Source organism: Staurois parvus, unplaced genomic scaffold (genome assembly GCF_062004578.1).
Source record: "Staurois parvus isolate SC_StPar_1 unplaced genomic scaffold, SC_StPar_1.0 ptg000446l, whole genome shotgun sequence".
In the NCBI taxonomy this organism is placed as follows: Eukaryota; Metazoa; Chordata; class Amphibia; order Anura; family Ranidae; genus Staurois; species Staurois parvus.
The window spans coordinates 1042272-1067430 of record NW_028318242.1 but is presented as its reverse complement, the minus strand read 5'-3'; the positions used below and the strand labels follow the sequence as shown (position 1 = coordinate 1067430).

Genomic DNA, 25159 nt, shown 5'->3' with positions numbered 1-25159 from the left:
GGTGTGTATTGCTTGAGTTTTTTCTATTTTTTTTTCTTGGGAGGGTGCATGTGATCAGCACAGGGCCAATCAGCACTGTCCAGAGGGTCAGGGGTTTCACATCCTCCTAGAGCAGAAATAAATCTCCTCCTACAAGCTTTAACCTGTGCTCTGCTGAAGTCACAAGACTGTTCTAACTGCTGATGAGAAAAGGTATTTAGCAGTTTATATTTACTAAAATAATTGCATTTCCATGTTCTATGTACTGTGGGAGACCAGGTATAGTGAATGCAGGGTCCTGGGTTTAGTAACGCTTTAAGTTACAGTGCGAAACAGGTTCACAGGGCATTGGTGGCAGATACACATGGTTGAAGCTGGAGGGACCAAACAAAACTGTTGCTACACCACAGCTACCCATGTTCATCACAAGCTGTTCTACACTAATGAAAAATGAAAATTTCAAATGTCCCAGGAAGGATAGCTGAAGCTTCTGGATCACATCTGGCACCAAACTGCAAGCAAACTAAAGAACTCTATGGCTGAAATGTTTTGCAGTGCTTTTCACTTATTACACCTATGGTAAATTAATCACTAGCAGGCTATGGTAGATACTTTTATGGATCTCTCCTCCCAGACAAAATGCTTACCAACAGGCTCTGCTGGCAACAGTATTTCCTCTTTCTCTGGCACTGGAGATTCGGGAATTTCTTCAACTGGAGAGCTCACCTCCATTGGCTCTGAATGAAATAAGGACAGTTTAACATTTACATTTCATTCTTACTCCTAATTCAAAAGGAACTGCACTACTGAAGTGAAAACAATTCACATTTAAATACATCGGAGTAGCGTTGGACCTAAAAAGCCAATCCGTCCTTTGCTCTATGGATAAATAATACTCTATCTTGCCCATTTCAATTGCACAGAGGAACCAGACAGCGATGCCCCTTATTTCCACTCCTCTTCACTTTAGCAATAGAGCCCTTGGCTATTGCAATAAGGCAAACATCAGACATAGTGGGGCTCAGGAGGGGTGGGAGAGAAGACAAAGTGGCATTGTACATTGATGATGCCCTTTTATTTTTTAGTGATAGACAACAGTCACTGATAACGTTGATGCAATTACATTTTGCTCCTTCTCAGGCTTCCATATGACATGCAACAAGTTGGTCCTGTTGCCCCTTGATCCGCTTTAGAACCCTTTGCTGGCTGAGGCTCATCAAATCTGTATAGTGACCACTTTCAAATATATCGGTGTGATTGTATCCACGGGTGCACACAATTACATAGCTCTCAAAGTGAAACCATAGGCAAACTGTTTTGTTTTCATTTTGCATAGAATAAGGGAGGGCTATGACCCGTCATTTATTTTCACCATCTGTGTCCCATTGGAGATTACCCTTCACCTCCTGTCCTATAGCCAAACAGGAAGTAGGAGGAAATCCCTGAAAATTACGGTAATCCCTTGGGAACCCCCAGGTCGCCAGAACTAGTGTCCCGTTGGAAGATTTCCATTCTATTACTTTTCTGGGGACAACCCAAAATGTGGGATTTTCTTTTACTTTCACTTTCAATGATAATGGTAAACAGGACAAATAGAGAGGGTGAATCTCCCTAACAGGAGCCCAGACAGCAATAAAACCTGAAAAAGGGTTCTAATCCATTTCTACTCTATCCAAAACATAAAAAAAAAAAAGTTTGCCTTTAGTTATACTTTAATTTGAAACCCCCTCCTAGGTTTAAGGACAAATGTTCCACTTGGAGTAAACCACCATTAATGTTGATAGGGAGAGACAAATACTATTTGTGTCTATTTATATGTACTAATACTGTACTACTTGTCTCTCTCTCTCTCACTTTGCATCATGTTCTACATTGTGGAATTTGTCTGAGATGCATCCAAGGTCAACAGAAATCCATATTCAAAATTACACAACTGACTCTTCTATAACATGAGATTTGGACAACATTTTACAGGAACCAGTGAGTATAAGGCAACAACGATTGCCGCATAACCAGAGAGGTCATAACATTTTTATGTGTAAGGTGCAGAAGGTGAGCCAGTATGTTCTGACACACTATAGGCGCCTTCAGTCTATATATACACTAACATTGCAATGGAACAAATAAGGATTACCTTCTTTATTAAGTGTCTGCTGCTGTGGCTTCTTTTTCTTTTTGTCTTCATAAACAGGTTTCTTCCTTGGCAGAGAGTCCTTTGATGGCACTTCCACTCCTGTTAAAACAAAGCAAGTGTAAAAGGAGCACAGGACCTCATTTGATACAGAATCCTGGTCAATAGAAACAGGAAGAAAGAATAGATTTTGAACAGTGAACAGGAGATACACATATTTAACATAATGCTACAGGGGAATGGGGAAATTAAAAAAAAAAAAAAGCCTTTGGACAGGACAGAGTAGGGAAAGGTCAGATGGTTGGTCTCTGTGTCCTTAAAGAAAGGATTTAAATTCACTTGCAATCTTGGCGACTACACAGGAAGTTAAGGGAAATCTTCCCTTTAGAAACAAAAATAAATAAAAAGCCAACAGGCTTTAATCCTTCCCTACTCTATCCAAATCTATAAAGAAAAAAATGTTTTGGCAGAATTCCACTTATACACACCTTGTGCCTGAAGGAAAGTTAGAGTAGCCATGGCACGAGCCCGAGCATCTTTCTGTGATTTTGTCAACAACTTCCCTTCTTTTTTTAAACGCTCTTTTCTTTCTTTCTCTTTTTGCTTCTTCTTTTCTTTCCTTTCTAGCTCCAGTCGTTCCTGACAGACAGAAATTGCAAGGAATCATCAAACTGTATTTCTCACAGTATAGCAGTGCTTAGTGTAGCAATGCGTAGCATCAAGATTTTGACCTTCATCAGTTTAGAGCAGACAAAACAGTGCTGACATTATGAGTTACTGCACTTTGCACTACCAAGCAAGCTTGAAATTTCCATCTGCGATATGCATTTTTAAACATTTTTTCTTTAGCAGTTAACCTCTAACAGGTGGATGATCGCACATTATTGTTGGGAAACTCCAAAACTTTTATTGAGACAATATCCACAAATAAAACATCACAGCACCAAACCTCAAGGAGATACATTGGTGCATTTCAGGCTAAAAAGTGCTTACTCCTAACATGGTTGTTATGAGTAAGTGCTTTTCAGCGTGAAACATGTCAACATATCTCCTTGAGGTTTAGTGTTGTGATGTTTTATTTGTGGATATTGTCTCAATAAAAGTTTTGGCATTTCCCTACAATAGTGTGCAGCCATCCATCTGTTTGTTTGAACTTTTCCAGGTTGTGAGCTAGGCTGGCACCTCTATGTAGATAACCTGAGAGCAGATAGCGGGTGGACTGACCTGGAGCGGTGCTTTAATTATGTTGGACAACTTCCACTTACAGTTTAATGACAGCCTATTTCCTCCAGTGTAACGCATATTTGTGGCAGCAAAGCAAGTGGGACTTAATGCCGTACATATAGTATATGCATCCATGGGGCTCAGCTGTTGTGTTCTGAAAGCATGCCAACAACCACTGACTGACCTGTCACCATTTATGAATGGGAGCCCACGGGATGGCAGACCACAGTGCTCACATGATCAAGAATTCCACCACTCAACTTACCTGAATAGCGGGGTTCTTCTCCACACAGTGTTCTGGGGGGAAAAGATATCAATTCGCTAAGGACTGACATAGCTGCCATTGACTGGCTGAAACTATGAAGCAAGTGCAGGTAAAGGAGGCTGAGCTAAAATCTGAGGCCTGACTACAATTAGCTAGGGATGATCATGAACTTAAAAATATAATGTTAATTGGATATGTAAGCTGCTGTTTTGGGGGTGCGAGGAGATGTTATGGTGTGCTTTTCTCCAAACCCAAAGCACCCCCTGCTGCCAGTTTATTCAGTGTCCAAACTGTGTACAGCCACATTCTGTCCAAAAGAATCCTGTGTGCTTCCATGTAAAGGCCCAGCAGCATATTCGGAAACTTACTAAACCATAATAATTATATAACGTGGCTGCAAATTTTATTTTAAGGACATAAATTATTCAACATATAACTAAAAAAGGCTGTTATTCTGGCTTCCCTTCTGATGCTATTACTAGCATTTTGCTAAGTGCTCTCTTTCCAGAGCATTCACAACTCGTTGGTTTTTGGTTTCTGTACATACAAAGCCCACTGCTTTCTGTTGAATGTGCCGGCAACCAATAGGTGGCAGAATGGTTTGACTATGTTTTTATCATCTTAAAGTGGTAGTAAACTCTTCTTTAATAACTGTACCTGCAGGTAAGCGTATAATAAAGCTTACCAGTAGGTAAAATTATTATCTCCTAAATGTGCACCATTTAGGAGATATTAGCACTTTTTGATAGCAGACGCATGCACTCTGAAGGAACAGAATACCCATGCCGTTCCTTCAGAGTACTGTGCCATGGCCCAGGACGTCCGTATGCATGCGCAGGAGTGACGTCATCATGGCTCAGCCAGTCAGCCGGCTAGATCTTGCAACCCTGGAAGGAAAACCGGGTGAAGATGGTAGCCACCGGGAGCCGTGACAGCACTCCACTGAAGGGATTTGTTTCAAGGTAAGTCCTTGATAATGTGCAAGTATGCAATGCATCCTAGATCATTATGCTTTTACCTTGCAGGGTTTTTTTTTGTTATATGTGGTAGATTTCAATTATTAAAATCTTTTTTCTTTCTAGCAAAAAATTTTTTGTAGCAAAATAAGCCAGTCTGCTATATGTTCGGAATGACATTTTGAGTACCTCTTCAAGACGCTTGGCTTCCAGCTCTTCTAGTCTTCTAATTCTCTCCACCTCTTCTCTCTTAAGCCTCTCCTCCTCTTCCTTCAGTTTAGCCAGAGCTTCCTGCATGACCTTCACAGTGGCTAAACTAGGACCCTTTTTTTTCTTGTCTTTCGGTTTCTCTTCCTTCTCACCCTTTTTCTTCTTTTTGTCTTTTTTCTTTTTATCACCATCATCATCTGAAAAACATACAACAAATGCATTGCTTCTTTTGTACTTAACCTTATCTGGAAAACAACAGAAAGGAAAAAATGTTGCAATATATATCCAATACAAGGCATGCAAACCACCTTTACCTTCATCCATGTCAGCCGCTGCTGCAGCCTCTACTTCCACTGCTGCTTTTTTGTCCTTTTGGGGAGCTGCCACATCATCTGGCTTTTTGTCAGGAACCTCAGCCTTCACAGGTTCTTTCTTAACAATATCAGTTTCATCTTTCTCCTTTTGTTTCCTCAGCTTGGCCTTTTCCTCCTCTTTCTTCTTGCGCTCACGTTCCTTCTTTTCAGCCTTTTTTTGAGCTGCTGTCTTTATTTTGAACTCCCCTTCTTCCTCCTCGCTTTCTACTTTAGAGACAGGCTTGGGCTTCTGTTCTTTCTTTTTGCCTTTCTTACCCTGACTGAACTCATCTGAATCTTCATCACTATCCTCAGGGATGTCTGTTTTCTCATTACCGCGTTCCTTAGCTTCTTCCGCAATGTGGCCTTTTCGATTAGTGGCCTCGCTTTTGCCCTTTCCTTTCTTAGATGTCTTATTAAAGCTGTCATCGTCATTATCATCATCACTATCTGACAGATTTTTGTTTTTTTCTGGTCTTTTGGGCTTTGTATGTTTGCTTTCCATTTCATCACTATTTTCATCATCATCGTCCTCAACACTGGGTCTCTTAGCTTTCTGGCCTCCTTTCTTTTTCTTTTCCTTTGTGGGAAAAGCTTCAAAATCCTCAGTTTCTGCCTTCTAGAAAAACAAACCAAAATTTTTAGTACTGCATGTGTCAAAAATATCTTAATTAACTGTTGATAAAATTAAAAAGTTGATAAGAGCTCCCTGCAGAGAATGAAAGTTATTTTGTGTTGTCTGTGCCTCTGTACACTGTTGCAGTTCAATAATTTGCCGTGTTGTGAGTTACAGTATAAAAGGGTTATGACAGCATATGCAGTTTCGGTGAAAAAGTCATCAGATAAGCATAAGTGGTTGACATAGTCAACTGACCGAAAGAGACAAAAGAACATTGCGCAGCATTTTGTCCCAGAATAAGAAAACAACTGCTGCAAAAGTGACTGCAGAGCTCAATCTCATTCATTATGGGACAGAGATTGAGCTCTTCAGTCACTTTTGCAGCACTTGTTTTCTTACACCGGGTCACAATCGAGCGCAAACAACTGCTGCAAAAGTGACTGTAGAGCCTTTGATACTGTACCTCTCAACACAGCAAATTGGCAACTTCAGTCACAGCGACACCAGCTATATGGGAACCAACAATTTGCCCTCTCTGAAGTTCAGTAAGCCCTGACAGGAGTCCGTATTACCAGCAGCAGACATAGTGAATGACGAAAGTGAGGCTTCCCACCTGTTAGCTAGGTGTCTTATCACACAGCGGAAGCGGAAGTGTCGTCACTTTCACATCTGTAAATCATGTAGTGTTTGTATTTTTTTTGTATAACCCTGTATTACAGATTATCTGTGATACAACTGTTGAAGCAGGTCAAACCTAATAATCGTAGGTCTCACCTAATAATCGTGGGTCTCAACTTACAGTGAGGAGGGGGATGTAGGCGGGAGCACCATAATGCAATTTCAATTAGAGTATAAAGATTGAATCTTTAAAAAATGAACACACATGCATTCCTTTACCCTAAGAGCCTAGTGAGAACAGAGAAAGGAAATTTCTGTCCTCATTATAAATTCACTTTCACACCTATCTTCTTTAAAAACCTTAGTTAGACTTACCAGTTTCAGTATTTCTAGGAGCCTTTCAGGACAGTACCTGGGTGCAGCTCCACCCATAATCACGGAAACCCAGCAATTTAAAGTCCACCTCTTCCACCATGCCCTCAGTTATAGCAGAGTAACCTCTGACATGTTGGAAAGCAGAAACAAAAAAACAAACACCATGCCAACCACAGAATTACAGACATAAAAGTCACCAAGGAATAAAAAGGGGGGGTTAGATGCTGCTGTCCTGAAAGGCTCCTAGAAATACCGGTAAGTCTAATTAAGGTTTTCTCCCTTGCTTTTCAGGACAGCACCTGGAGAAGATAACCGAGTAACTTACCCCAAGGGTGGGACCACTGCTTGCAGGACCTTCCTGCCAATAGACTGGTCTGCCGAGGCCAACAAATCCACTCTATAATGGCGTATAAATGTGGAAAAACTGGACCACATAGCTGCTTTGCAAACCTGCTCCGGAGATGCACCAGCCCTTTCAGCCCAAGAGGCCGCCACTGATCTTGTAGAGTGTGCAGCAATCCCTTCCGTACGGACTTTGTCTAATGCCCTGTAGGCTTCTTTGATGGCCTGTCTGAGCCATCTGCCCTGAGTACTCTGTGAGGCCCTCTCCCCTTTGCGGTTACCCATAAAGAGTATGAATTATGGTGTTTGACTTTCTAAACTCCTTCGATACTGGCCTGGTCCTGGCCAGAGCTTTAAAAAAAAATCTAATAATTAGCACCTCCTGGGATTACCTTCTCTCCAGGAATGCAGATAAAGCTGCAACTTGAGATTTAAGGGTGCTTGCAGCTAGTCTCTTCTCCATTCCCTCATGGAGAAATTCCAGGACTGACAGGACTCTGTTCACCTGGAAACTCTTCTCTGAGCATTTTTAACTGCAAAAATGTATAATCCACTTTGTTCTATGATCTTCACTTTTATTATTATCATTACTATTGTTTTTATTTATATATATTTGCAAATTTATTTATCTCACCTTTCCTGCCGTTGTGGCCATCTTCTTAATGCAAAAGCTTTTTATACATGCTTCATCTGTGAGCATGTTTTTGTCTTTCATACCTTTGAATAAACCTTGGATAATGCACTAGGTGTGTGCGCCACCTATTAATTCTTTATTCAATTCCCTCCAGTTTGAGGACTTCCTGGCCTCCGCTTTGGACCACGGGTACTGTACCGACTGATCTCTGGAGTGGGCTCTCCACCCCCACGCACTCGCATTTGTTGTTTCGGCGTTCGAAAATGACCATGGTAGACCCCTCCCTAAGGTGGTCGGATCCCGCCTCCACCAAAGCGCCCTCTTCACCCTTGGAGCAATCCTTATAGGCATGTCCAGTGGATCTTGTTATGTCCACTTCCGCAGTATGAAAATAGAGTAAGAAAGAGGGGAGAGAGAGAGAGGGGGGGGGGGGGAGAGGGTGGAGTGAAGGAGAGAAAGGAAGTAAGGAGAGAGAGAAAGAAAGGGAGAAAGACGAGAGACAGAGAGAGAGAGAGAGAGAGAGAGAGAGAGTGAGAGAGGGAGTTTGAGAGAGACAGAGAGAGAGAGAGGAGGGCGGAAATGGAATCTGGCCCACTGAACTTTTGGGATGGCGCCGGTAAGCAGTCCCAGAACCGACATGGCCATTTGGACCGATACCAACAGGTTGCACTGAACCTGCCTCAGGGCAGACTGGATTCTTTCTATTTTCCCCTCCGAAAGGAAAATCCTCTGTTGTATGGAATATATGTTATATCCCAAGATCCTTACTCTCTGGGCCGGAACCAAGTTGGAATTTTCCATATTTAACAGCCATCCCAAGCTTCTAAGATAGGCCTGAGTCGTCTGAAGATCTAACAGCACCTGCGTCCTAGTTTCTGCAAATACGAGTAGGTTGTTTAAATATGGCACCACCGAAATCGGCGGCTTGAGATTGGTCAGGTAAGAGTCCCATGCTTTTTTTTTTTAAAGGAGCAAGTCTGCCCTTTTATCCATTGCATCCTTCAGGATGCCCATATCCTCAAAAGCCAAGTCAGTGCATCTTGAAACTTGCGAAAAGGCCACATCCAACCTCGTATTCCATACAAGCGACTCTTCTTCCTTGAAGGGAAACCTTCTTCTTGGAAAAGAAAGGGCCCCTTTCTGGATTCTTTCATTCCTTCTTTACAGAGTCTAATAATACCTGATGGACCGGAAAAACTCTATGTTTAGCTTGTCCTAGGCCCTGATGCATTTTACCGTGAACTGACAGCTGGACATTCTCCTCCTGAATTTCCAGCGTCATATATATTGCTTTCAGCAGGTCATCCACCTCTTCCAATGATAGTTTATATCTGGACGAGCTTGCAACCTGCTCCTCCTTGTCCTCTTCCTCCGAATCTCTGAGGGATGGAAGAACGCTCTCTCTCTCCTCATCTGAGTCACTGATTTCTCGCCTGAAACGGACAGAGGCGTACTGGACAAGGTGATCTGATGCAAAGCCAGGTGAAGCATGGGCAGTTTATCTAACAAGGATCAGACCGATCCCAAAGTCTCCGACAATTCCTTTTTAACAGAAGCAAACATGTCACTGCATTGCTGCGAAGACTCCTCTTTTACTAAATCCGCCATACATGCTTTACAAAGCGTTTTAACCATGAATCTCTCAGGGGATTCCTTCAAGACAGACAACCTTTTAATCGGCGTGACCCCCTTCGTTTTGACCATGGCCTTGACCTGAAAATATAGGAAAGGAGCAGGGCAACAGAAAAAAAGGCTCCCGTCCAGCCGAACCCACATCTCCCCTCCCTCCTTACCCGCTGTAACCGAAGGTGCGAGAGAGAGAGCGCGAGAGGGAGGGACAGAATGAAAGAGAGTGAGAGAGGGGAGACTTAGCCCATAAAACCCCAAGTCATCCCCCTGAGCAGTGGAGCAGAGTGGAGTCATCTCTGTGCCACAGCAGCAGGCTTCCGTACCAGGGAAGGCAAATCCAAATACATACAGAAAAAAAACAAAGAGCCCCACTGTAAGGATAGAAGGCACCACTCTACCCCCCTTACCTGGGCTAGGCTGGTGCATGATGCCCCTGCTTCCGCCGCTGCTGCTGGACCCTCTGCCTCCTCCATTTTGCAGCTTGCTGAGACCTGTGGTCCTTGAAGTTCCTGCTGGCCTCTAGAACGCTGGTGACCCGGAACCGAAAGCACCTGCCGACTTCTCCCCATGGTTTCCAGTGGCTAGAGCCAATGCCGCCACGCCCCCACCGGACGTTCCGCCCACTAGCATGGTGTTCCCCTGCTGGCTAGACCTGCTAGGGCCTCCGGAAGCCACCTCCAGGTGCATTGACACGGCAGGACTCCCAGGCTGGCCATCGCTCCACTGAGCAGGAAGGGGAGAGAAGGCGCCGGAAACCCCCCCCCCCCCCAAACCTCCGGAGGAAAGAGCTGAGCTGGTCCTCATAATCCGCGAGCAAAGTAAATGCTGACACACACCCCCACTGGAGAGAGCGCAGCTCCCCAAAAAAAATACAAGCTCTTGCAGCGCTTCCACTCATGGCAGAGGAAACACCATAACTGAGGGCACGGTGGAAGAGGCGGACTTTAAATTGCGGTGTTTTCTGTGATTATGGGAGGAGCTGCGCTCCCTCTCCAGGTGCTGTCCTGAAAGGCGAAGGGAGAAATATACAGTATTTAATATGCATCATTTTTCCCATGCTCTACAGTATCTTTACATCAGTATAACACACACTGACCCTTACTATACTCACAGACAGAGACACTGTCAGTTCACCTGCATAGCTCTTGTAGGTCAGACTTATCATCTAGGATTCTCTGTCTAATGACCAGAAGAGATTACCTCAATTGAACTACATGTGTCTGCTCATCTGCTCAAGAATATGACTGATGTACTTTCCTGTGATCCTCGTTACCAGAGCTGGTGGCTTTTCATTTTTTGGTTACAAATGAGCAGACATGGGCAGAATGACTGGCTTATAACATCAAGCTGGTAAGCAGGCCTTCTTGACTGGAATTCAGGCATGGGATCTTAACAACAATACAAGATTTTTACAATAGTTAGCTATATAAACAGACACAAGGTCACCTCCAGTAAGCCAAGGGGTGGTTCAAAGAAATGCATTTAGTGTAATGTCCACCCGTGTTGATTTATATAATTATTAATATGTATAATAAAGGACTCGACTTTGAGCACAAAGCATGTTACTATACATTCAAATACATTTGGATGCTACAATTTCAGAATGCCACGGGTACTCTTCCAGGAAGGATTGCTTTCATTTAAAAAAGTATTGAGATCAGAAGGAAAAAAATGAGTAGAATGCAGTATAGTTTTACAGATAACATACATTAGGTACAGAGTCCTTATTGGTTTTCCCTCCTTCAGTTTCCAAGGACAGTTCTTCCAACTCTTTCAGAATATCATCTTCACTACAAAATAAAAAGTGTTAGTAAACCATCTGTTTTTAAACACTATTTATAAACTTACAGAACGCCTCCAACACTCCATTAAAACACACACTACATTTAACGTTTTATCAACTTTGACTCTATCCCAGGACTTGTAAGCCTAGTTTAAGTCGAATACACAGATCCCTCTGCTAATTTCTATAATCACTGCAGTATATTTGGAGTGTATACTTCAGTTCATCTTGTAAAACCTATGTGGGCATAAGGCAGACATTGTCAGTTGTTTTTAGGTCAGGTCAATCGTTTTTAGCTTTAATCTGCATTGCTTTCCACTGCTACTGTACAAATGAAATTCAGAAAATTGTCAGTACTTGATACAAAGGTATGGGGCAAGAATATACAAGTAGGGAATGATAAAAAAAACTTTCAGGTGTTAAATTGTTGTCTAATGTTCTACATGGATGGCCAACTTTCAGTAAATGACTGTGATAAATGCATTAAGGCCAGGTTAACATTAATCCACTATGCATATTCTGATTTTTTTTTTTTTTTTTTTGAATGTTTGAATATCACCCTTACACCCTGTCTTCTACAAACTTCTAGAGGTATGCACATAGCAAAAGCTTACCATCCTGGTCAATTGTTCATTTTCAGACCAGGTGTGACTGTAGTGAAATGCTGACATCCATAGCACAAAAGAGAAATCAAATTAAAGTGCATTTTTCTGACAGCATTCACTGTACTGCTTTGTCAACTATTTCAAACTGGGTTAGCTGACATGGATGAGAACATGATGAGCTTTTAAAGTGACACTGATGTCAACATTTAACAGGCTGGATGTTTAGATGTTGATATTGCTTAGGAAAATCTATTTGTGTTACATTTTTTTGTTAAATTAATAGGTGTAATGCTGTTAACTCTTTTTCTTGTTTTATATATTATTCTATTTTGGTTATAGATGAAATACCAGTTTGCTAGAGTGGTTAAAGTCCCTGGATAGTATGTTTAAATATGTCAGCTTTTATATTATTTTTGCAAAACATGCAATAAGGTCAAGCTGTTCCGTTAAGTGATATGGCTTGTCATCATTATACTGTCACCCTAAAAGCCATTTTTTTTTAATAACGACCAAGAAGAATGAACACACCATAGAAAGATTCTTACCAGAAGAACTTTAATTTTGTTAGGAAAACATTAGCTATTAGTTAATGTCACATACTTTATACCAGGGGTTTCCAAAAGTTTCAAAAAAAGGGCCAGAGTACTATCCTTCAGACTTTAGGGCTGGATTGTGGCCAGTGGGGGTAGAAAACATCCCAGGCTCAGCATCAGTGAGAATAAACATTGCCTCGGGGTTGGTGGCCATTTATATAAATCCTGTGGTCAGTAGGAGAAGGAATAGCGTCCCATTATTGGCATCATTGGTATTATTTGGAGGAATAGTACCCCATTCATTGGTATCAGTGGGAGGAATACTGCCCCAAAGGGATGAAGTTAGGAGACTACTGCAGTATACTATAACAAATATGTGTATTTTATTGCTTAACACTAACTTCCAAAGAGAAAAATCTAAAAAGGCCTTCAAAGTAGGGGGGGGGATTTATCAATCACATCTCAAGGCAATGCTAAAAAAGAACAGTGAGAAACATTGTGAGACAGATTTATTACAAGGTTACAATCTAAGTTTTAAGGTCCTTCTTATTTCTGCTTGAAAAGGATAAATTCACCTATCATAACATGTTACACCCCTATTCAGGCTGTAAAATTTAACACGTTTCTAAATCAGCAGCCAGCACAACCCCCCCAAGCCCCCCATTGTGACAGCGGGTGGATCTGCTCCTGTGCAAGTAGCGCTGCGCAGTGTGAATGGTCCTAAAGTCTTCTGGGAGATGTCATGTGCTGGGGGGCGGGGGTTGGTTTAAGAAAGAGAACTTCCGCTTCCAATCACATGGGCAATCAGAGCGGAAGTTGGAGTGGGTACCCGTCAAAATCGGGTACCCGCTCCCCCTACTCCCCAAAAGTTCCCATTGCTTTACCAGGAGCAGGGGAGCTCTGCTGCATTAAAAGTCTTCCCCACTCTGCACTAAAACAAAACTTCCTATTGTTAAATCAAACCCCAAAGCCAGAAATTTGTGAAAAAACACTTACTGCTACAATATCCCTGATCCTATACCCCTCTTGAGACAGTCCCCTACAGGTGAAGTGTCGTTATGGTGTGGCTGAATCTGTGTGATTGTGCAGGCTGTCAAGTCGGGAGAGAAAGAGAGCAAAGACAAGAGGCTCAGGAAAGCGGTAGCTAAAACCCGCCACTGTCTGGACACGGACTCCCGGCAGCTCTGAGACAAGCTGAGAAATAGCTTGTGCTTGCAAGTAGGATTTTAAAGTATTGATGGAATAAAAATGTGTTGTTTTATGGAATTACTGCTATTTCTTTTTTCCCCTGGGGCTCATAACATCTATTTTGGATAAAAATTACTCGCTGCAAGGAGGAATTTATGCTGTTTCCCTACCGTGGAGTAAAACAAGCTGTTGTTGTCAATCTGGGCAATTAGATTTGGCAAGTCTGTGCTCTAATAGGAGCAAGGTGCACTGCATGAAGTATTCACTATTTTGAATGAAGAGTAAAAGCACAGCACATGGGGCACTTTTTTTGGAAGTGGACTTTATTTTATGATTGACTTTAATGTTTACAATGGAGGTTTCTGTATAATTGTTGTTTGTACTAAGCACCTTAGCACTTTGTGAAATTGAAATATGTGAGAGTTTATTTTTAAAGCTTTATCATCATTTAGTATTATTTATAGTGTGGTTTAATACACAGCACTGCTTGGTGGACTTTGAAAGATTGAATCTGCATATTTGGATATAGAAATGTAGTATTATTTATAGGGTGGTTTAATATACAGGGCTGCATGGTGGATTTTGAAAGATTGGATCCACATATTTGGATATAAAAATTGTATATGTATATACCTTTTGTGAAGACAATAAAATCTTGAGAAAAACTGTAAAGGCTCATTCACACAAGTGGAAGGTTCTATCACCCTGCTGAAAGCAATCCACAGTAGATCACTTTTTCAGAAGCAGCATAGAGGCTGTTTACAGGCATTCAGGAACCAACATTGCCTGTTCAACTGCATGTTTTTACCACCACTCGCATGAACGTAGCCTTATACTGTAATATGCATTTAAATTTATGTTACCACTTTATAGATCACATTACGTGAAATAAAAACGAACATTCAGAGCTAAGCTCAGTTATACAAACCATTATTCTCTATATTTTAGAAATTCTTTAATGGCTAACTTCAAAGTTCACCTAAACGCATAGGTTGATTATGCAACTCAATGGCAAATAAAACTTAACATTGATAAACACAAAATTATTAGTTTGTAAGCTAAAACATGCAAAGTACAGGGAGTTAACAGTATTAAATAATATGAGAAAAGGATTTGGGTGTCCTGATAGATTATAGACTTACCGTATTTGCCAGCGTATAAGACGACCCCCTACTTTTCCTGCTAAAATTTAGTGTTTGAGCTATACTCGCCGTATAAGACTACCCCTCTTCCAATGCACACCAGTGGCAGGAATAGTGCCCCATCATTGGTATCAGTGGCAGGAATAGTGCCCCATCATTGGTATCAGTGGGAGGAATAGTGCCCCATCATTGGTATCAGTGGCAGGAATAGTGCCCCATCATTGGTATCAGTGGCAGGAATAGTGCCCCATCATTGGTGTCAGTGGGAGGAATAGTGCCCCATCACTGATATCAGTGGCAGGAATAGTGCCCCATCATTAGTATCAGTGGGAGGAATAGTGTCCCATCATTGGCATTAGTGGCAGGAATAGCGCCCCATCATTAGTATCAGTGGGAGGAATAGTGCCCCATCATTGGTGTCAGTGGGAGGAATAGTGCCCCATCATTAGTATCAGTGGGGGGAATAGTGCCCCATCATTGGTATCAGTGGCAGGAATAGTGCCCCATCATTAGTATCAGTGGGGGGAATAGTGCCCCATCATTGGTATCAGTGGGGGGAATAGTGCCCCATCATTGGTGTCAGTGGGAGGAATGGTGTCCCAACATTGGTGTCAGTGGGAGGAATGGTGTCCCATCATTGGTGTCAGTGGGGGGTGGAATAGTGCCCCATCATTGGTGTCAGTGGGGGGGGGGGGAATAGTGCCCCATCGTTGATGTCAGTGGGGGGGAGGAATAGTGCCCCATCGTTGGTGTCAGTGGGGGGGAGGAATAGTGCCCCATCGTTGGTGTCAGTGGGAGGAATAGTGCCCCATCGTTGGTGTCAGTGGGAGGAATAGTGCCCCATCGTTGGTGTCAGTGGGAGGAATAGTGCCCCATCGTTGGTGTCAGTGGGAGGAATAGTGCCCCATCATTGGTATCAGTGGGAGGAATAGTGCTCCATCATTGGTATCAGTGGGAGGAATAGTGCTCCATCATTGGTATCAGTGACACCAATGATGGGGCACTATTCCTCCCACTGACACTTGCTGACCCTGTTCTCGTATGGTGCTGCTGCAGCCAGCATATGTGGTTGCAGCAGCACCTCTACACTGACCACTTACCTGCTGGTCCTGCACTCGATTTTCGCGGGGCCGCTCGGCTCCACCCCCTCGCCGGTGATTGCCCGCCTGTGTGCCTTTCCTGAGCTACAGTTCTGGCGGCCAATCACTGGTGAGGAGGCGGAGCCGAGCAGCCGCACGAACATCCAGTGGCCGAACTGAAGGCGCAGCCGCGCTTCCTGGACCGGATCGTCGTGGGACCGGAACCAGGTAAGAAACAGCCGCTGCCCACCCCTGTACTTAGTGTCCCTTCCATTGGGGGAAGGGGGGGGCGGCGGCGGCAATGCGCCGCCCCCCTAAAAAGTGTCAGTATGCCGTATACCGGCGTATAAGACGACCCCCGACTTTTGAGAAGATTTTCAAGGGGTAAAAAGTCGTCTTATACGCCGGCAAATACGGTAATAGCAGCTTGCATCACAATACTGCATCTTCAAGAGCAAACAAGATACTTTCTTGTATTAAAAAAGGCATAGATTAGGGTGAAAGACCTAACTGTGCAACTACAATTCAACTGACTGGTCAGAACTAAAACGTATGCCTCCTTCACACAACATTTCTGTGCAATTCATTATATAACCAGAAGTCATGATTGTGCAATCATTAATCAGGTGCACTTCATAGTGACTGAACTTATACTGGATTTCAGTGGCAATCACTGGTACATGTAGTTCCACCATGACCAGGCTGCAGAAATAGTATGACCTGTTTGTTATATAATAAAAATATGTATTTATAATCACTTTAAAATCATCATACAATATATTTATAATTGTCTGAGAAACATATCACAACAGCTTGACACTATTACAAAGCAATAAGCAGACCACAGTATTTTGGGGGGTTTTTTTGAGGCAGATGGAGGATTCCTTCCTGCCAGGACATTGCAGTCTGACAGCAGCACCTGCAGCTGTCAGAACACGCTGATTAGTGGCTCAGAAGATCAACTGGAATGGCCACACATTGATCGAAATTCAGCTGGTATTGAATTGGCCAAATTTCAATCAGTGTAAGGCCACCTTCAGATAGATTTCCTTTACCTTTTGTTCTACTAACAACTGTAACATTTTTATCACCCATCTTTCCCAGGAGAAACAGCATAAGTTCCCGTTAACATATATACGGATTGGATGCGGTTTGAACTGCATCCAATCCGCATGACATGTGAAAGAACATTGCTTCCTATGGTGCCTGTTCACATATGTCCGATGCACTGGCAGTGTGGATTCAATGTGGTTTTAAAAACAGTCATGTCTGATTTCTGAGCAGTGCAGTCCGGTTCAGGTGCAGATTGCAGGCTATTGACTTCTATGGGAACCGTTTCTAAACCGCATATGTGTGAACAAAGTAAGATCCTGAGCTAATCCTGTCCTGAACCCGATGTAAACATGAGGTGAACAACTACTGTGTAAATTAGCTGTGAAACCTGAGTTTTCAGATGCACCCCACATGTGTGAATCAGCTCTGAATGTTATCAGTGGGACAAAAAGCAATACAAATCTATCAGGGGTTTAAATACGGTTCTAACGTATTGAAAAAAAAAAACAAAAACGAGTTTAGTTACACTATATTGGCATTGTTTGCATTTCTGCATTTACTTTTGTTGCAGCTATAAACCACTGACAATGAGATACTTACTCAAATTCTTGCTTTTTCTTGTCTTTCTTTTTTTTCCCTTTGGCTTTTTGGTCCTTGGAAGCTCCAGCTCCCTCTATCTCTGCAGCAAGAGCATCAAGATCAACGTCGTCCTTCGCACTTTTAAAGAAAAACAAAATTAGTTCAGGCAAACTAGTTTCACTGAACAAGCTTTGCAGAATCATTGCATCAGGTCAGATGCTCAGTACTTCCATGTGCTTGTACTTAACTGTGAAATAACTGAACATGTTGTAGATTGTAGGTCTACTGCATTCAGTAGTAAGCCAACCATCTTTCTGATTTTCAAAAAACTAATATTATGTCACCTCATAGCTAAAATAAATGAGCTCTTCAGTATTCTGAAGAGAAATACACATCATCTTACATAAAAGAGACATTAACCACAGCATATCAGCGTATCTGCAGCTACAGAACAAGGAACAATAATTATTTTCCATAAAAACAATCCATATTTAAAAAGTGATTAAATTAAGCACAATTGTTCTTCTATAATTTAAGTCAATATACTGGTCATGCAAATAAATCTTCTTGAAGTCGGACAATATTTCTTACAGTGTAGTACAGTTTGTCCGATGACAATGATCACAGATACGAGATAAGGGAATCACCTGTAAGAGCCTCTGCAGTGCTAGAACTGGTGACTGTCCTGTTCTGTTACTCAGCCTCTCAAAAGGAAGGACAGCCCATCTTATCTGTTTATATAGCATTTCAGAAGGTTGCAAGCGATTGAGTCAGCCATGGGAACTTCCCAAACTGCCACCTTAAATGGATGATGTACAGCAATACATCATCTGCTACTGAGAAGACGTTCAGATAAGGATCATTAAATATTTGCCTTAAGAATTTATTATTTATTTCAGGTACTTCTATAGCACTGTCAATTTACACAGCGCTTTACATATATATTGTACATCCACATCAGTCCCTAACCCTCAAGGGGTGTACAATCTAAGGTCCCTAACTTACATTCACATACAAGGGCCAATTTAGACAGGAACCAATTCACCTACCAGCATGTCTTGGAGTGTCGGAGGAAACCCGAGTACCTGGACGAAACCCACACAGGCACAGGGGGAACATGCAAACTCCAGGCAGGTGGTGCCATGGCTGGAATGACCCTAGTACTGCCAGGCGGAAGTGCTAACCATTTAGCCACTGTGTTGCCCAGAATTAAATAAGTAGTAGAACCCCACCACTGCAGCATGCCCTTGCCATCTACATATGTGGAATAACTGAATAAAAAGATGGGTAACCTGGGAAAAGGCTGGAACCTATAAACAGGCTTTTTAATTCTGAGTGTGATAGATTTAAAATTTCTAAAACATTTTAGAACCTAGTTAGGTTTTTAATTGTGAGCATGATAGCAGTTACAAGTTTTGACAGTTTGTGTTCATTCACACTTGTGGCCAAGTGGTAGAAAGAGGAGGTTGAACCATAATTTTACTGCCCCTTACCACCCCACTCAAAAAGGACACAAAATTCAGATTTTTTTTTATAAAATAAAATAAATGCAATTGGCTTGATTTACTTAAACTGGAGAGAGCAAAATCTGGTGCAGCTCTGCATAGAAACCAATCAGCGTCCAGGTTTTATTGTCAAAGCTTAATTGGACTAGGTGAAGTTAGAAGCTCACTGGCTACCATGCACAGCTGCACCAAATTTTGCACTCTCCAGTTTTAGTAAATCAACCCCAATAAGTCCAATTTTAAGTAGAATTTACTATCTCTCTCTGCCTTTGTTTCATCTCTCCAATAGAAGCTTTTCTCAAACTTCCTGTTCTAGGGTGGCTACATTTGTTCTCCATGCCTCCCATGTGTATGTGAACGTAGCCACCCCTTCGTGTTCACCCCCAAGATGGACTACACATCTTTTTGCAGACACATTCAGCTCTATGGAAACTGTAGTACACACACAGAGTGGAGCATTTGACCAGAAACAACTGCACTGCTTGCTCTACAATAAAAGTGTTAAGGTGCTTCAGTAGAGGGTAGGGAGAGTGCACAGGAAAAAAAAAAAAAAAGCCTTAAAACAAAAACAGTAAGAAATTTAAAGGATAAATCCCCCCCCCCTTTTTAGGGTGAAACATATAACGTATTCCAGCTCCTACAGCTTCCCCCCCAAAATCCCCCCTCCTTGCGACAGCGGGCTGGAGATCTTCTCCCTGCACTAGCTGCCACAAGAACACAGTCTGGTGGGGATCTGCCCACATGGACATGTCAGAGTTCTGTGAATGAATAGACTACAAGTACCGACAGCCTTTCCGCCTGATGGCCTGTATATCTCAATGAACTGCTAAGGTGCTGGCTGGAGAGCATCCTCGTCTGCCATATCGGAGGTACAAGCAGACAGCTATCCTTAGAGACTGCAGAAGCCTGATATTGCACCCACAATATGCTGATCATGGGGAAAAAAAAAATTACATGCACATTTGTTTTACCTGCAAAAAAAATTCTCAGGTGAACTAATCCCTAAAAGGAAAAAAAAAAAAGAAGCAAAGTCATGGTATACTTGATGTTTTAGAATGATGGATGTTTAGTTTTAGTAAGCTGTAAGCTAAGTTAAATGTCAGTAAGCTACACATGCTGCTGCCGCAATGCTTTGCTTCACAAAGATTATACCATGTGAAACATTCAGTGAGTGGGTAATACTGCCACCACCAAACATGAACCATTCAAGTGAATGGGGCTGTGCCGCAACCATGAGCCAAACACTGACCTGTTGTGGCACGTTATTCCTATTACACTGAAAAAAACGGGCAAAAAGTAGGCAGCAGTATTGGCTTCTAAATGCCTGGCAGTAGATTCCTCTGAAAAGTGATCCACCACAAATCGTTTTTCAGATGGGCCACCAGAACTGATACTCATGTAAACAAGGACTTTGTTTTTGATGTTTTAAACTGTGGCCTGTGTCCCTACCACTGAATCTTCCCCTGACCAAGGGAAGGGAAATCTTCCAAAGAAGCATACAGAAAACAAATAAAAACATTACAGATGTTTAACTCTTCCCTACTCTAATTTATCTCATTGTCAATTTTCCTGAAAATTAAAAAATGTTGCCCACTGATCCCACCTAGTTTACAAAACAGAAAGACAACTTTATGGCCACATTCTGCAATTAAAGGGCCCTCAGAATCCCAATGAGGCACTTCAATAAATACTTGCAAGAATATTGACTTAAAGCAGAAGTTTAGTTATTTTTGGGAGGGTATTCAGCACTAAATACAAAAGTTCTGTATAATTGCATGTATCCCATTACCCATGTACCCTGCTACGTCCTGTAAAAATCTTCCATTCATGCCACATTCCATTTTGTGAATGGAGAAGGAGCGGATGAACAACAGGATCACCACTGCCCATTTACAGAAAAAAAAAAAACAAAAAAACAACTCTCTAGCTATACACAACAAACTGAGCATGTGCAGCTGTCCCCCAAGGGTCTGTTCTATCAGCAGATGATTTGGGGACAGTGGCAGACGATATGATCAGAGAAGACAGGATTAAACATCCTTTTTACACAATGTAGATGATTAACCCCTTACTTTCCACAGTGAGTATATCAAGCATGCTTTACTGCACATACACACTGATTTTGCTGTTGTGGGTTTAGCAACACTTTAACATGCGTTCGGGAGCCTTTGATAGAAAAGGCAGCGCATATCAATACATGACAACAAACCTTTCCAAAGAAACCCAAAAAATAAAAAAAATACAACAATAAATAAAAATTAAAAAAGCAGGTATTTGCAGTTGCATAAAATGCAAAATGGTCGCATACAGTGGGTAAAGCCCCCTTTAGGAGACAAGTGGTTAATCCGACAGCAAACAAGGATTGTATCAGAAATTATGATTTAAAAATGTATTTATTCATGGCAAAAAATTGCAATGCATAAAAATTGTAGTGACGCACAGTGCTCAGTAACCACAACATATACATAAACATGCAAACAAAATTAAAAAACAATTTGACGGTTCCAGTACTGATAGCACTCCTGGAGGGAAATTGATCCCTAGGCGGGACTATTAGAGACAGACCCAAAGTCACCAACAGCGACCCAAAGATGGAAACTGATGGGATCAGAGAATTGCCTGTAGATTGGTTTTGGACGTATAGCGCATGTAAAATGCAGTGGATTGTGCCAGTCCAATTGGGTCAAAAAATAAAGTCACTGCTTGACTTAATGAGTATGATCACATTGATGACACCGACTTGGCTACCATAAAGCAATTCAACAAACTCTGTGCTAGCGGATTGCCCAGTTAGTGCAGCAGTGGATATCCAGAGTAAAAACGGTAAGTTCATCACCAACATTGACATAGAAAGCACAAAACCTCCGCCTCAATGTCCATCCAATGGTGGAGCAAGGCTAGTATCAGTGTGTGGAGTTTATAAGCTCACTGATGATGCTAATACATCCCAAGAGCAATCATTATCCACCTGGCCAGTAATGAGCAGGTCTGTGCAATATTGTAAGTTATGACCATTGTTGTCCCAATGCTTATAAGGGCAGTAAAAAAGTACAGTCTTACCGCTCCACAGCCATCTCCGTATTATTTATTTCAGGTACTTATATGGCGCCGTCAATTTTACGCAGCGCTTTACATATATATTGTACATTCACATCAGTCCCTAACCCTCAAGGGACGTACAATCTAAGGTCCCTAACTCACATTCATATACAAGGGCCAATTTAGACAGGATCCAATTAACCTACCAGCATGTCTTTGGAGTGTGGGAGGAAACCAGAGTACCCGAAGGAAACCCACGCAGGCACAGGGAGAAAATACAAACTCAAGGCAGGAGGTGCCGTGGCTGAGATTCGAACCAACGACCCTAGTACTGCCAGGCAGAAGTGCTAACCATTTAGCCACTGAGCTGCCCATATTGATGCTTTGTATGGCCAAAATCTGCTATTATACAGTGAGATTTCAAAGCCGCAGCTTGCCGGTAGTTTCTCCCTCAGCATGGTCCATTGCCATCACGGCTTGCCTTGAGGGCATGGGGATGTGACGTCACTTGACGCCACGCACTTGCATAGTTTTGAATCCTGCATCCAAAGAAGTAGCTGGTGCAAAAGGCATTGCTGATCATCTTGTGAAAATGCACTGATGGTCTCACAATGTGTCTCGGAATCTCTCTCCTAACAGATGTTCATTAATCAAAATATATATAAATCTACACTAAAAGATAAAAATGAAAGTGCAAATATATAGCAGCTGAACACTACACCCCGATACCAGACAATATAACAGTATACATATAAAAAGTGCAGTGCTTAACAGGAAACAATTGGTGAGACAAAATTATAATAAATCATTAAAGGAAATGTCCATATAGAGTTGTCAAAAATAAAGGAAAGTCCCCAAAAGCCGTGATGAACAGGAAAATCCAAGGATAGCCAATGTGTCACCAACCACTCACACAAAAGGCTTACCAGAGATACATGACCCCCTGTTAAGAGTGGTCAATCACGCTTTGCTGTATGATAACCCAGAAAACTGGAAAGCTGGACACTCCTCTGGATCCCCAAGGGAGAAACACCAAAGATCCTCCAAGCAATGATCCTAAATAGCTGTGGATGCCAACAGTCTGTCATTGACCTGTACAGACGCAGTTTTCTGTATGCAGCTGTCAATCCCAACCGCAGGAATCAATACATTTCAATACATTAAATGACATGAAATGACAAGATGTACAGATTTACATTAATATTTAACATACAACAAAGATTGGTCATAACAATTTTAAAGGTGCAAAAAAGCTAACTCTGAAAGCTTATTTCTCAGAAAACCCTACTTGATTCAATACCAGAACAATCAAATAAAGAAGTATAAAAATGTAAGACAACTGATTTAACTGTTATAGGAGCACTACAAAATATATAATTTTGCATTTACTAATCAGCACAAGGGCAAGATCCAAAAACGTACAGTTCTGGCAATCACAAACATCAGTAATCTGTATGCACGGTCTTTCCATGTTTTTCCTGCAATTACAGGAAGGTACTGTAATCATTGTACTCCTATATGTTTCAGAGAGGTGCATGATGGGTTATCTGAAGAGAAGTGTCTCCATACTATCAGAAAAAGGATTGTAAATGCTAAGAAAACCGTGCCTCAGCAAGATCACTATGTGCGCACTGCATACTTTGCAAGAAAACCCAAAACACACAAACAGGGAGGTGCTACAACAGGAAAAACAAAGCTTTTTGCTTGCTTTATGTGTGATTAAGTGCAAAAACTAGATGGACATTCCAAGAAATCGAGCATTGAAAGATGTATTTCATCTATAAGAGATACAAATGGTAAGATTTCTGTTCAGCAGTTTATGTCTATACTTCCCCACAACCATAGAGTAACCATCAGTTTCCCAATCTGTTACTATTCCACTATGGAGAAATCAATCAGGATTTGTAACATATCACTTCTAGAGTCCATGTCATACAGTTAGGTCCATATATATTTGGACACAGGCACACTTTTCATACTTTTGACTCTGTATCCCACCAGAATAAATTAAAACAAAACAATTTAAATGCATTTGAAGTGCAGACTTTCAGCTTTAATTCAAGGGGTTGAACATAAATATCAAGTACAAATTTTAGGAACTGCAACCATTTTTATACACAGTCCCTCCATTTTCAGGGACTCAAAAGTAATTGGACAAATGAATAGAATCATAAATAAAATGTTCATTTTTAATATTTTGTTGAGAATCCTTTACTGGCAATGACTGCCTGAAGTCTGGAACCCATGGACATTACCAGAGACTGGGTTTCCTCCTTTCTGATGCTTTGCCAGGCTCTAACTGCAGCTATCTTCAGTTGTTCTTTATTTGTGGGTCTTTCTGCCTTTAGTTTTGCCTTCAGCAAGTGAAAATGCATGCTCAATTGGGTTGAGATCAGGTGATTGACTCGGCCATTGCAAAATATTCCACTTGTTTTCCTTCAAAAGCTCCTGGGTTGCTTTTGCAGTGTGTTTTGGATCATTGTCCATCTGTACTGTGAAGAGCCGTCCAATCAACTTTGCTGCATTTGGCTGCATCTGGGCTGACAGTATCTCTCTAAACACTGCAGAATTCATTCGGCTGCTTCTGCCACATCATCAATAAACACCAATGGCCCAGTGCCACTGCAAGCCATGCATGCCCATACCATCACACTACCATGGTTTAGAGATGACGTTGTGTGCTTTGGATCATGAGCTGTTCCAAGCCTTCTCCACACTTTTTTCTTCCCGTCATTCTGGTATAGATTAATCTCAGTTTCATCCATCCAAAGAATGTTTTTCCAGGACTGGTCTGGCTTTTTTAGATGTTTTTTGGCAGTCTAACCTGGCTTTTCAGGCTTATGAATGGTTTGCACCTTGTGGTGAACCCTCTGTATTTGCTCTCGTCAAGTCTTCTCTTGATTGTAGACTTTGACAATGATATGCCCACCTCCTGGAGAGTGTCCTTCACTTGTCTGGATGTTGTGAATGGGTTTTTCTTTACCATAGAGAGGCTCCTACGATCATCAACCACTGTTGTCTTCCTTAGACATCCATGCCTTTTTATGTTACTGAGCTCCCCAGTGCATTCTTCTTTCCTCAGAATGTACCAAACTGTTGATTTTGCCACTCCTAATGTTGCTGCCATCTCTGTGATGGATTTGTTTAGTTTTTGAAGCCTTACTTGCATGGACAGCTCCTTTGAACGCATGATGTAGGTTCACAGCAATAGATTCTACATACAAATACCACACTTAGTTAGACAGGTAAAAGGTCTGGAGTTGATTCTGATGATGAATAATGAAGGAGTAGCCCACACCTGGCCATGAATCAGCTTTT

General features: G+C 41.8%; 1 protein-coding gene across 2 annotated transcripts in view; it reads right to left on the bottom strand.

Annotated features, from left to right (window-relative positions):
* The window catches only part of EIF5B (eukaryotic translation initiation factor 5B), a 78571-nt gene that overhangs the window by 35855 nt on the left and 17557 nt on the right, over nt 1–25159 (bottom strand). For both annotated transcript variants that reach the window (XM_089688108.1, XM_089688109.1), the window contains exons 2-8: nt 17319–17435; nt 11044–11125; nt 5080–5737; nt 4745–4962; nt 2599–2749; nt 2114–2212; nt 627–716 (exon numbers count right to left, since the gene is read on the bottom strand). In XM_089688108.1, coding sequence (XP_089544234.1) covers nt 627–716; nt 2114–2212; nt 2599–2749; nt 4745–4962; nt 5080–5737; nt 11044–11125; nt 17319–17435 — 1415 coding nt within the window. The remainder of the gene's footprint in view (nt 1–626; nt 717–2113; nt 2213–2598; nt 2750–4744; nt 4963–5079; nt 5738–11043; nt 11126–17318; nt 17436–25159) is intronic.